This window comes from Ceratotherium simum, chromosome 2, assembly GCF_057802395.1.
Source record: "Ceratotherium simum simum isolate JZ-2026a chromosome 2, ASM5780239v1, whole genome shotgun sequence".
NCBI classification, from domain to species: domain Eukaryota; kingdom Metazoa; phylum Chordata; class Mammalia; order Perissodactyla; family Rhinocerotidae; genus Ceratotherium; species Ceratotherium simum.
Window position 1 is genome coordinate 66284370 of NC_141901.1, and position 13507 is coordinate 66297876.

At 36.2% G+C, this 13507-nt stretch overlaps 1 protein-coding gene across 2 annotated transcripts in view; it reads left to right on the forward strand.

The window, feature by feature from the left end:
* PLPPR5 (phospholipid phosphatase related 5) overlaps nucleotides 1–12979 on the forward strand; it is a 110180-nt gene extending 97201 nt beyond the window's left edge. For both annotated transcript variants that reach the window (XM_004420794.3, XM_004420795.2), the window contains exon 6: nucleotides 12292–12979. In XM_004420794.3, the coding sequence (XP_004420851.1) occupies nucleotides 12292–12324 (33 nt within the window). In that variant the 3' untranslated portion in view covers nucleotides 12325–12979. The remainder of the gene's footprint in view (nucleotides 1–12291) is intronic.
* Nucleotides 12980–13507: the final 528 nt, after the last annotated feature.

Here is a 13507-nt window from a genome sequence, read left to right on the forward strand (position 1 = left end):
GAAGGAACTCTCTGTGGTCTCTCTCTTTTTTGTGTGTGTGTGAGGAAGATCAGCCCTGAGCTAACATCCGATGCCAATCCTCCTCTTTTTGCTGAGAAAGACCGGCCCTGTGCTAACATCTGTGCCCATCTTCTACTTTATATGGGACGCCAGCACAGCTGGCCTGACAAGCGAACCTGCAAACCCTGGGCTGCCGAAGTGGAGCACAAGCACTTAACCGCTATGCCATGGGGCTGGCCCCTCTGTGGTCTCTTTTATAAGGGCTTTAATCCCCTTCATGAGGGCTTCACCCTCATGACCTAATCATCTCCCAAAAGCCTCAGCTCCAAATGCCATCACATTGGGGGTTAGGTTTCAATATTAATTTTAGGGGATACAAGCATTCAGTCTATCGCAGGTGTTATTTAACTATCTCAATGATTTACAGTAGGAAAGGGCTAACTGCCAGCCAGGGTGTCACTAAGAAAACTATCTCCCCACCCTCACCTCAAGAAAGATGCTGACCTTTCATCTATGGCATTTTCCTGTCCTCTCTTCAGAGATTTCTCTTGTGTGTAACTAATGGATAAGGAGTGTGTTGATGTTCCTTCATGGATCCTCATGGGTCAAGCTGCATTCACCACAGCAGCCAAGCACTGAGTGCTTTTGTCCTCTCCTTCTCTCTTGCCCCCTGCCCCTTCTCACTCTAAAGCAGAATGCTGACATTCAGATTTGCATAGGTAAGCACATGCAAATAATTCATGCATATGCATTGTCAATTTTAACTGATTTCATACTGAAAATCTAAGGAAAGGGACAATTTATCTGGCAAGGGAACAAAAATATTTAAAAGTAAATATAAAGATGGATGGGATTTGATAGAAAATGGAATATTTCCAGTAGATCTAAAAGGAATTTATACCTACACAGTTTTATTAAGGCAGTTAGAACAGGCCACTAGAACCACTTACGGCTAATTTGGGATAACTTTGAGTTAACTTAGTGATTATAGCTGGATATAAAAAATGCTTTTTGAGAAAATAATGTTTTTCCATATAAACCTAGGCATTATTTTTTCTTAAGTTTATGTGATCTAATCAATTGAAGCAAAGAGAATTTCCTCTTGCCAACAAAAAGGGAAGGTAATGATAGGAATAACTGACAAGATTATAGTTTCGTACTTCCAGTAAGGGGCTTTTCACCAACCTGTAGCACCCAAGAAGCTCATGGTGTAAAAGCACACCCTGATTGACAGAAACATCATCTGAATTAAAATGGTAAGCAATGATGACAGTTCCAAACTTCTAGAAATGTCATAATGAGTGTGTACTATTACAGATGCAAATTACTATGTTTAATTCCCATGGCAACTACAAAGGAAAATTATGTGGATAGGGAAGTTATAAAGGAACTCACAATGACCCAGGGAAGCATATGCATTGACCTTTACATTGACTGTTTTGAAGATCATAAAATCACAGGGGTCAAGGCGAAGCCTGAGTTGAAATTGAGGCAGAGATGGGGTGGGAGATGGATGGAGAACCAGGCTTTTACAGCTGGAAATCCTGGGTTTGAAGCCTGGTTTGGCTACATAATAACTAAGTGAGATTAGACAAATTACTCCTCCTTACTGAGGAAATATTGATATAATACCTGAAAAATGGGTACAGTAATGGTTCCCCTGTAGGTTAATTGTTGGAATTAACAGATCACAAATAAGCTTCTTGGCACATAGTAGGTGGTCAACACAAGTTAATTCTCTCCTGCAACAATAATGAGTCCCTGAATAGGATTTTCATTTTATCTCAAACTACGATACCCGTATAGATATATTTCATGGATTTAAAAGTTTATACAGATTGTCTATGTCACACATAGCACATGTGGCAGAAAATATTATAGTATAAAATGTTGCATACATTAGTGTCAAAGCACAGCAAAACAATCCTGTGGTTTCTTGCCAAGACAAATATGATTATACGTTACTGTGCTCTCTGTAATAAATTCCTTTGAGGTTGCAGAATGTTGTGCATGAATAACTATGGCAATATATTTAAGATTCAGTTGCTTTTCAATAATGCAAATCTTTGTTTTACAGAGCCACTGAACTGTAATATAAATGTTATATAGGACCTTGTCAAAACAACTTTATTAGTGATCAGATATTGGAATAATTAGTGGAACTAAATATATTCGTATCTTAGGCATTTTTCCTCAATTTAAGCTTTGAGCACTTATGAAAAATATTTGAAGTAAATCATTGTTTACATGATGTACTCTGTTCTCATTTGTTAAATTTCATTTTACTTAAAAAAGGGTCAATTGAAAATGGAAGCTTAAAAATTCCAAGAAGCATCAGCATTTTAGGTTAGAAAAACTAGCACATTCTGTTATTATTTTGCCATATGTCATTTTTCCTATTTGTGCTCCCATATATTGACTATTCATTTGCCACACTATTTATAAATCATAATATATTACACAAAGAATAAAAGCTAGATTTTTTTTTTCAGTTATCTAACAGGCCTTGTATAAAGCATCTTTTCAGTAAATTACTTTTGAATATAAACAAGCTTTCTCATCTCATTTGTGTGAATAAATATAGAGTTGATGACTGCATCTTTAAATTATATGATTCCTACAGTTGTTAGTTTAGGAGAGAATAAAACAATGATGGATTAAAAAATCATTCTCAATGCACTCATAATTAGTTATACGTGAGAAACTGCTCTCACCATTCATCCCCCTCTTCTCTCAGATTTGTTCCTATATGGTGGGCTGTCCTAGAGACATGATTGAGGCCTTCAAAATCAATCAGGAGCACCACCACGCTATGAACATTTTTTGTATAGAAAATTTTATTTGACTAAAACTAGGAAAATAAACAATGAACCCATTCACAATCTTATGAAACAATGACCGTTTTTTTGTTGTTTCCACTAAGAAGCAACAAGTAATCTGTGTATATTGTTTAACATTTGAAAATCCAAGTAAGCAAAGCAAAAATAAATCAGAAGTATCCATATCCCACCAGAATAATCACTAGAAACATTTTCTTAAAATAGCCTCAAAGACCCCACGAGTGTATGTTTGGGTTTGTGTATAGTACAAGTTCTCCCAGGATGGTCTTTTCTGTGCCCACTTTTGCTCACATAACAGTATATTATAGATATGGTTACAGATCAATAAATATAATAATTGTATAAAGCATAACAGTAAAAGATAATCTTCAATGAGAGCTTAATATGTGTCTGGAAGTATGCAAAGAACTTCACACATAAAGTATCACTTTAGTGTTTATAGAAATCATTTGAGTGTGTCTTACTATTTCTATTCTACAGAGAAAGAGACAGAAAGCAGCTAAATAACTTGCCCAAAGTCACACATTGGTCTGTGTTCTTAAACAAGACTACAGAGCCATATTGACCATTTCCAAATATGTTCCATATTTATCACTTTAGAGCTCAAACTCATAATCACTAAGCTATACAATATTATACAATGACATTGAGAAAGTTCTAATCTATATAAATTAACCATTACCTTTGCTAGGCGTAGAGGATTGCTTCCACTTTCAATTTCCCACATTTATAAACAATACTAGGATAAATATCTCTAAAATAGATATCTTTGTAAGTTCAATTAATAATTTATTTAAGATACATTCATTGAAGTGGAAATGCTGAAAAAAGAGGATGAGTACTCTTGAGGGTCTTGGTTTGACTCGTATCTTTATGTCCTTTCTAACAATGAAGAGTTTTGGAATATTGTTCTTTTTTTTGCTGAGGAAAGTTCACCCTGAGCTACCATCCGCTGCCAATCTTCCTCTTTTTGTTTGTGAGCCACCCCCACAGCATGGCTGCTGACAGATGAGTGGTGTAGGTCCATGCCTGGGAACCAAACCCAGGCCGCCAAAGCGGAGCATGCCAAACTTAACCACCAGGCCACCAGGCCTGGCCCGAGAATATCGTTCTTAATAATCTTTGCCAATCTTGTAGGTAAAAAAAAAAAAATGATGTACCTCATTTTAATTTGTATCTTTTGAATATCTTCCTATACTTTTATTTTATATTTTTCTTTTGTGACTGAAACAGTCAAATATTGAAACAATAATTCAACAACTGAGAAACCAATATCTAGATACCACTTCGCGTTTAGACTTAATTCATGTCGTGGCTAATGGGTTTAATTTTTCTTTTAATTGGGGTTTATTAAAGGCATAATTTACATCCTGTAGAATTCCTGTTTTCTAAGCAGTTTTATGAGTTTTGACAAGTGCACACCACCATGTAATCAACACCATAACCAAGTTATAAAACATTTCTATCACCCTAAAAAGTTTCCTCCTTCTCCTTTGTGGTCAACACTTCCTTCAACCCCTAGTCCCTGGCAACCACTAATCTGTTTTCCATTCCTATAGTTTTGCCTTTCCCAGGATGCTGTATAAATGGACTCACTACTCATATGTAGCCTTTTGAGTCTGACTTCTTTCACTTAGCATAATGCATTTGAGGTTCATTCATGTTATTATCTGCATCAGTAGGTTTTTTTTTTTTTTCCTTTTTATTGCTGAGTAGTATTCTGTTGTATGGATATACCACAGTTTTTTTAATTCATTCACCAATGGAAGGACATTTGGAGTGTTTCCAGTTTTTTGCAATTATGAATAAAGCTTGTATAAAAATTCATGTACAGGTTTTTGGGTGAATATATATTTTTCTATGGGATTTCTGGGTTCTATGGTAAATGTATATTTACCTTTACAAAACTTTTCCAAAGTATCTGTGTCATGGCTAATGGCCCGTATGCTTCCGAATGGTTCTGAAATGAATCTTGATGTGGCTTATCCAGATTTTTACTGACTTTTACCTTTTTGTGAAAATAGGCAAGTTTTTAAATGAGGAGTGTTAATCGATTTCTGGTTATACAAGAATTGATCATGCACTTGATCCATTTCACACATCCTCTGGTTCTTCTCGGTCAAGTAGCATTGGGCTGCTTATTTAGCAAATTTAAAGCATTTTAAAAAGATAAATGAAATAAATAAGAAGCCAATTTGTTAGACAGATTAAAATACCAGTATAAAACAAGGCCTGGGTACAACTTATGGATGAGTTACCTTTTTTATCATCTTTTGTTATGTATAGTAAAATTTTATTTGTAATTAGATTTGTAATATATGAAACACGTAACAAATATCAAATAAACACTATGGTGTTATTACTATGGTACATTTCCCAGGACACATGAGCATACAGTCTAGTGGGGAGATAGATAGTCTTATGAGCAAATACAGAACAGGGTGATGATGGCTATGCTAGAGGAGCACATAAAGGGGAACCTATCCAAACTTAGCAATGCTTGCAACATCCTCTGAGGGGAGATCTGAAGGACTGTTAGCCAGGTGAGGAGGAGACAAGAATGTTCCAGACAGAGGAACCAGTATGCACAAAGATTCTGTTCGGCGGATGAGGTAAGAGCACAGAGGCGAGAGACTTGAAGAAGCCATTAAAGAGTGTTCAGGTGGGGTCCGGAATGAGTGTAAAAGAAACAGAATTGTGAAGGAGCAAGAGAGACTGAAACATATGGACAAACTAGTGGTTGGAAAATTTCCAAAATGGCCAAAGAAACGTTGTGGTATGAAGGAGGTAGGACAGGAGATTAATGGGGATTTTACATTTCTAACATGGTTGATGGTTGAGAATATTGTGAATATAGGCTAAAAGTGTGGTGGACAGGTCATTAGAGTTAGGGAGGTTAAGAAACTTGGATAGAGTACATGGATATGCACATCCAGTCAGCAGCACGCACACACTAGTAGTAATAGACTGACATGCAGTTTCATGTCAGTGCCTTGGGAAACATTGAGTTCAAGTGAGACACAAGTCCTTGCTACCGATCTTCTCAACACCTGTATGCACTCTGAAGCTCTAAGCAAGGAAAACAATGTGCAGTTGTTTCCAGACATTTTCGAATACAAAATTTTTTTCTTTGAGAATTATTCAGGATTACTGCTTCTTTAAGGCAATGCTTTTTTTTTTTTTTATCAGAGAAATGATAGCATTTTAAAGAAAGAATTGATTTGATATACCTGACAATGCTTACATTGCTACCCAGTCACTTCTCTACACCGTTAGGCAGTTCTTCTTAGACTGGTGTAAAAGGGAATTTATCACTTGCAGCACTTGCACAAGGGGTATATTTCTGGGATGCATGCCCAGAGATTCTGATCCAGCAGGCCTGGGCTTGGGCCTGGGGGGGTCTGTAGTGTTTCAGCCACCTCAGGTGATTTGGATAAGGAGCCAGCAGTTGGCCTGGATCCAGCTGGGCCTGCAGAGCTTCTGAAACAGTAATTTTCAATATTGGCTTCACATTAGAATCATCTGGAGAGCCTTTAAAAATCCCACTGACCAAGCCAAGCCTCAGACCAATTAAATCCACGTCTCTGGGGTTGCATCAGTATTTTCTTAAAGCTCCCAGGTGACTCCCCCATGAGGCCAAGGTTGAGAACCCATGCTTCTAAGGATTCAGTGTGGAAAGCCTTAAGCTTCTTTGGCTGCTCAGGACTTGGCAGTGCTTCATAAGATCTATAGCTAATGCTCCAGTAAAAGCTGGGCCTGCCTCTGGTTTAATTAGCTTATCAGAGAAAGCCGCCTAGAGATTTCTCCTTTCTCTAGGGAGAAATGGTTCTCTCAGAAAGTAGCTTTTAGCCCCTTTCTCCAAATAGCACAAAAAAGAAATTCCTGAATAGAAGCAAAACTCTGAGCTAATATAAAACTCTAAACTGAAACAGAACCACTGTAAAGAAAGAAATGGTTCCAAAAAAGTCTCATTCCCAAGAGAATTCTGATTCTATCACATTTTAGCTTTTATGTCTTCATATCCCCCACTTCTTAAAACAAGAAATTGCTTAACATGAATTTTACAGTCAGTTTCACAGCCTCAAGTTTGAAGGTCTCTAATAATTTCTTTGTAGACGGACCTAACATTACTTCTCTTTATTAAAAATCAACTTCATAACCTACCAGGAGGAGAACATAATATGACAAAGTGGAGTCCTAGAGCCCACACTGCATACATTGCTGCTTTTCCTCCTCCTCTCTTCTCCTGCCCACTTTGCCCTCCTCAAAGGACACCGTGAATGAAGGAAGGAAGGATGCAAACAGAAAAATAAACAGGACCAATATTTGGGGGTATGACATCCATCTACCTTCCCCTGATAAATATAGGCTGCGTCTATATAGCATCAGAATTGTTGATTATTATAGGGCCATGATTCCTAATTCTAAATCCTTAGTGCTAGATGTTTTTCAGGTTTCAAAATATTTCATGTTTTAGGGAAAAATACTGTGCATTCTGTTATACAAGCAGAGTCTTGAGCAGCACATCCAATCAAAGATGGATATTTCTGCAGCACAACATCGAGTATAAATTGCCTCACAGCAGTTTAGGCTTGATTTTTGTCACCAGATGTGCTCACACTAATCTTATAAGAAACATTGGGTTTTAAAGTTTGTTTGGGGGGCTGGCCCTGTGGCTTAGCGGTTGGGTGCGCATGCTCCGCTGCTGGTGGCCCGGGTTCGGATCCCCGGTGTGCACCGACGCACCGCTTCTCCGGCCATGCTGAGGCCGTGTCCCACATACAGCAACTAGAAGGATGGCAGCTATGACGTACAACTATCTACTGGGGCTTTGGGGGGAAGAAAAGGAGGAGGATTGGCAATAGATGTTAGCTCAGAGCCGGTCTTCCTCAGCGAAAAGAGGAGGATTAGCATGGATGTTAGCTCAGGGCTGATCTTCCTCACAAAAAAACAAAAAAAAAGTTTGTTTGGGTCTTAGAATTGTAGATGATAGTACTGTGAAATTCCAACCAATTATTTAAAAAATCTTTTTTCTTTCTGTCTTTTACTTTCTCTTTTTTCTTTTACTTTTTATCTTGTTTCTCTGGCTTTTATAGACAACTATAATGATATGTTTGAGTAGAAACAAGGACCCTTGTGCATATAATCTCATTTAATCTTAATAAAAATCCATTCAAATAGGTATTATTTCCATTTCACAGATGAGAAAGCTGGGTCTCTGAAAGTTTAAATTGCTCGTGAAAATTTCAGTTGTCATGAAGCCCACCTTCAAACACCTGACATTCACACAACTTGACTGCAAAGTCCACTGTACCACACAGCTTCCTTTCAAATAGAGCCGAAGACAAAAATAGTTGAATTAAAGACATTGTATGCACAGATTTCATTTTATGTTTAGGTTTAAAACCTAAGCTGATTGCTGACAACCATCTATTAAAACACAGAAGCTGTTTATAATCATCTTGAAAGATAGAAAACTGGAACGATGTTTAACCTCAGCATTTGGTCTAACAATATAACAACATAGAACTTTAAGTAAACTAATATTTTGTCCAAGTAAATAAGTCAGTATTTAAATAAACATTTAAATAATATATAAAACATATTTTGCAGGTGTCTCAAATCCAATGTATTGAGAATGGTCAAGAAGAAAATTCACAGGGAAGGTCTTTTAAAGACTGTCTTGCAAGGCTCTTCAGCTGGATAGTGGGAATAAGCCACTGTGAACACCTTCAATTAAGGCAATAAACGTATGTGCGCTAGAGCGCACTGGTGTTGGAGTTGGGTTGCAAAGCTAAGGCAAATACAGAAAATGTGTCCTTCTGTGCAGGTTTCTATTACATTCAAAAATCTGGGTATTAGATTGTTGTTGTTGTTGTTAGTTCTTTTATGTTTCAAATATATTTTATTTTTTCACTATTTTTTCACTCATTAACGGGAATTTAGCATTCCTTAACCAAATAGCCCTAAATGATTATGACTTTTTTTTATGTTCCTATCTGAAGTGCTCTTTTTGCCTATTCCCCTATTTTTTGCAAAGGGAAATGGTGAGTGGCATATCTTGTCAGGTGGCAAGTCACCACCAAATATTCATGTCATAAATAAATGACAGTTTTGTTTTAAATAACTTTTTTGAATTACAGAATATAATTTCTACAAATGGAGGTATAGAATAAACAGTAAAATAGAGATTTTCACGTAGAACTTAGAGCTTCAAAAATTGGCTAGATAAACTTTAGAATTTACCAGATTTAAGAATCCAAAACTACTTTTGAGAAGCAAATGTTTGTTTTTCCATGGGACCTCTGCACTCAAGGACTGGATTCAGTATTTTGCTCACTGATTTGCTGTGGCCTTGATGGACACTTTCTAATGGATGAGGCATATTCTAGTCTTCAACTCTTTGGGCTCAAGCTCTGTCATCTCCACTAGAAGCCTCTGTGTATGTAATTGCGGAAGGCACCAGTAATTGCACTGATAAATTACATGACTGCTTTCTTCTTGTGACTCTGAATTAAACTTTTATGCATGAGTTTTTGGTTTGCCTCCTGTGTGTTTGCGCTATCATCTACTAATATGATTTAGTATTGCAGACTAAGAATTCAGCCAGATTAAAAGGAGAAACCCTTTGTCACCTACTTTGTCATAGGGAGTCCATTCCTCCAGACAGGTGATGTGAAAATATGAAATGTAATTCTGGTTTTTTATATTACTGAGAAAAATGCTGATGGGGAAGTGAGCACTATCGTAACTTCCTGCTTAAGAATTATGCCATTTGTGTATTTCAAATTATGCATTTACATATCTTGCTAATGTAATTTTTATAGTATAGAATCATAGGGGCTTATAGATGGTAAGGACTTTAAGTAATTAGCTTGTCCTTTCTCTAGATTCCTGCAGGGAAAACCACCCGTATGCTAGAAGAGAAATTAATCTTATTTTTTAAATACTACTGAAATAAATAATCCATCTCCCTCATTCTATGGTATGGGCTCATTTGCTCTTAGATAGTGAAACTAATGAACAGATGGCTCCTGTGCTCTCTATATACTGCTTTCATGTACTTAGAACCCATTATTAAATTTCCTCTTAATTTTCTCTTCCCTATGCACAGTCACTTCAGTGTTTTATTTTCATCTGTTTATCTCTCTGCTAACGACCACCTTTAAATGATAAGCCCTGAGCAGGATCCTTCTAATTCCAGTCAAATAGGAAAATCATCTCAGAGGTTAAAGCTTAAGTGTGATGTGAAACTGAAAGGGTGCTAATCAGAAAAAAGCAGGAGTTTCCCTAGAGTCATGGGATCTAAAAATGTAGTCAGTCTGGAAACAAACTGTAACCCTTGTAGTTTAACTTGGTAATGACTTAGCATAATGAAAATGGTAATATTGTTTGGAATTTATGGGCAGTGAAAGAAAGATCTATTAGCCACCAAAACGTGATTTTTAAATGCCAAAACTGAATCCAGTATTTCCTAGACAACAACAACACACTTAACAGTTATACATTCAACGCCTTATTTCTAAGGTGACCCTATGTCTCTATTTGGGACAGTCCCAATTTCAACCTGTTGCCTCTATATTATTAGCATCCTTTTTCCCCTCAGTATGTCCAGGTTTAGATGATAATTTATATGGTCGCCCTACAGTCATTGCACATTCTTTGTCACTCTCTCCAGCTTGCACTTGTCACTTGATTTTTCCTCTGCTTCTGTCCTCCCTTGCGTTGATTATCAATGATTTGTTTCTGATACTTTCTCTGCTTAAGATCTTTTAATGTTTCCATTCTACCTTCCAAGGTGATGGTTGTCCCCTTCACTTAGGATCATCTTCAGCAAATTTAGTGAGCCTTGTGGACACTTCATTATGTAGGTCAAGAGAACACTGACACCTAGGCCAATGGCCTTCAGAACACCATCCATTTTCTCTTCTTATCTCCTTTCCTTTCTTTCTACTGTCACTTCTTCATGCTTTTCCTACCCACCAGTTGCCACTGATTAATCTTCAATTTATATCTCAACACATTTTTCAGTAATTACTGTGTGCTAGGTCCTGTCCAGAGGTGTGACACTCCTGTTTTGTACTGAAACACTGTATATCAAATTGTATTTTCTCACTTCACAGATTTCAAGTCCCCATGGGGCCACTGGAAATAAAACTATGCTCTACTGTTTCCACAATGCTTATGGCTTTTATTCAATCATAGTGCATTATGTAACTCTGACAAGTCTTTTTTTATCCTAAAGTCATGCTTGTGCTTTTGTAAGGTAAACTCAAGAAGACAGAGCTGAGCTGCTGAATTCTCCAACATTTTCATCATGCATTTTTTTTAATGGAAAATTAAAGTTTATAAGGTCTTAACAGGAGTTAGTGAAAAAGCATGCTCTGCTCACTACTGATTCTTCTGGATATTGTTTTTCTCTAGGTTTAAGTGGGTCAAACCCAGAAAATAATGCCTTAAGCAGGAGTCAGTGATATCCTTTTAATTGTAATTAATATGCCTAAATAAATTTGAATTTCTTCACACACATTTTTAAAATGTTTTAAATAGTTAAAACACTTTAACTTGAAAAGAGCTGTATGTACATGGAAGAACTCTCATGACATGCATTCATTACCTGAAATTCTATCTATTATGTCTTTGACTTATAAAGAGTCAATACAAAAACTACTATGAAAAACATTCAAAACAGGTAATATGATGGTAAAAAGCCTCTGTAATGCTGCTGTTATTTGTTGGGACTGTCGTTTATGTTAGATCTTGACGTAACTCTGTATGTGGCATGATTAATTATGTCACATCAATTTTCCACTACAGTATTTCAGCAGCCATGATATGTCCTGTTGCATGTCTGAATCCATTTAAATATTAGCCATTCCACAGTGTTTCTTTGTACATAATTCTGTTGCTTTAAAAAAAATGGCTCTGTAAAGAATTCTATGGTTGAGGTAAATGACGAGGATTGCAGTCTGTAGTCTGGATTCATGCATCAAAAATAAAGTGTTTAAGTAGATCTTTGTCAACTAGCAAATGCCATTTCAGTCTGAGTATTTCACCACCTCTTTCTATGCCATCTGTCTCACAGGGAGCAATTAATCTGAAACTCCAACACGCAGCATTAAAATTCCATTAACACTGAACAGATTATTAACGTGTCTGACATTACCAATTTTATCTCTCCAAATTTCAGTGTTAATTTTGAATAAAGCACGTACGTATAACATTTTAATCTATTTGGTTAATTAAGAATATTGAATAAAATATATAATTACCACCTGAATTTATTAATAATACATAGAACTTATTTTAGTAACACTCAGTGTTTTTGCATCTTAAACATACCAGGCTCCAGTTTTATATTAGGCTGATGATTATTTGTAAAAGCACTAAATATTTTACAAAGCCAATTTCCCCAAGACTCTGACTTGGTAATTCCTCTTTCTTCTTGCAGAACCACATCACCGCCTTCGCAGAAGTCACATGATATTGAAGCAGATGGGTTTTCACTGCATTGGACATCGTCCCTTTTCACCATCCATTCATAACACCCAAAGTTTGTTTGATTACAGAAGAAGTTTATAAAGTTGTCTAATAATTTTTATAATTTTAAAATCAGTGTCAACTTATCTGTTTCCCCCACTAGACTGTGAGCTCCTCAAGGGCAGGACTGTGTCTTTCTTCTCCGTATCCCCAGCACCTACAACAAAGCCTCGCACAAAGTAGGTGTTCAATAGAAATGCAATGACCGAAGGAACAAATTAATTCTTAAATAAAACACTCACTTTAATTTCTCACAGAATCAATGAGACTATGTGAAAAGAAACCTCTACATGAGTCATATTTGTATAAGAAATCCCTCTATTTCGGGCCAGTTAAGCTTTTTAATTTTTCATATATCTATTCAGCAGTATATCATATTTCATTTGAAGTGGACTTTGAAAGTCATGGGGGTTTTTATTTTATTATTCAGCATGACATTATTTCCATTCTAACAGATTTCAGTGTGTGAAATTACTTTACTTTTAGAAAGTATGTTCTATACTAAAATAATGTTTGCACATAATATTATGCTATATTTCACTTAAAATACCATTCATACTATACATTCTAAGACTGGTGCTTCTGCTTTTGAAGGGGAAAATGCCAATTTTTACTGTAATAAGTAATGTATCATAATTAAAAATTATTTATTTGGACTTTTGTTCCTGAAAATTGTGATTTAATTGTTGACTTGTAGTTTTTGAATGCAGGCTATGTTTAGGATAGTTTAAATGACTAAATCCAGCAGTGATACCTATTTATTGAGCAATGTTCCATTGATAACAGTGTCTTAAGAGTGATCAAAGCCTCCATTCTTAGGTTTTTTACTAGTCAAGAATCCACATAATCTAAATAGGAAAGAACCATACCCTGACACATAATTTACATTATATAAATGCTGGAAATGTGGTTAACATATTTCACTTTGCATTTGTGTAGCACTTTTTACTTTACAAACTATATTTTCATTTATTATTTCATTTAATCCTCACAATAACCCTGGGTAACATAAAGACTATGACTTTAGTTTTCTAGATGAGAAAAATGAAGCCAAGGCAGGGTCAATAAGGTGCCCAATTCCACCCAACTGGTTAGAGGCAGTTAAAACTTAAATTCAGGTTTCCTGA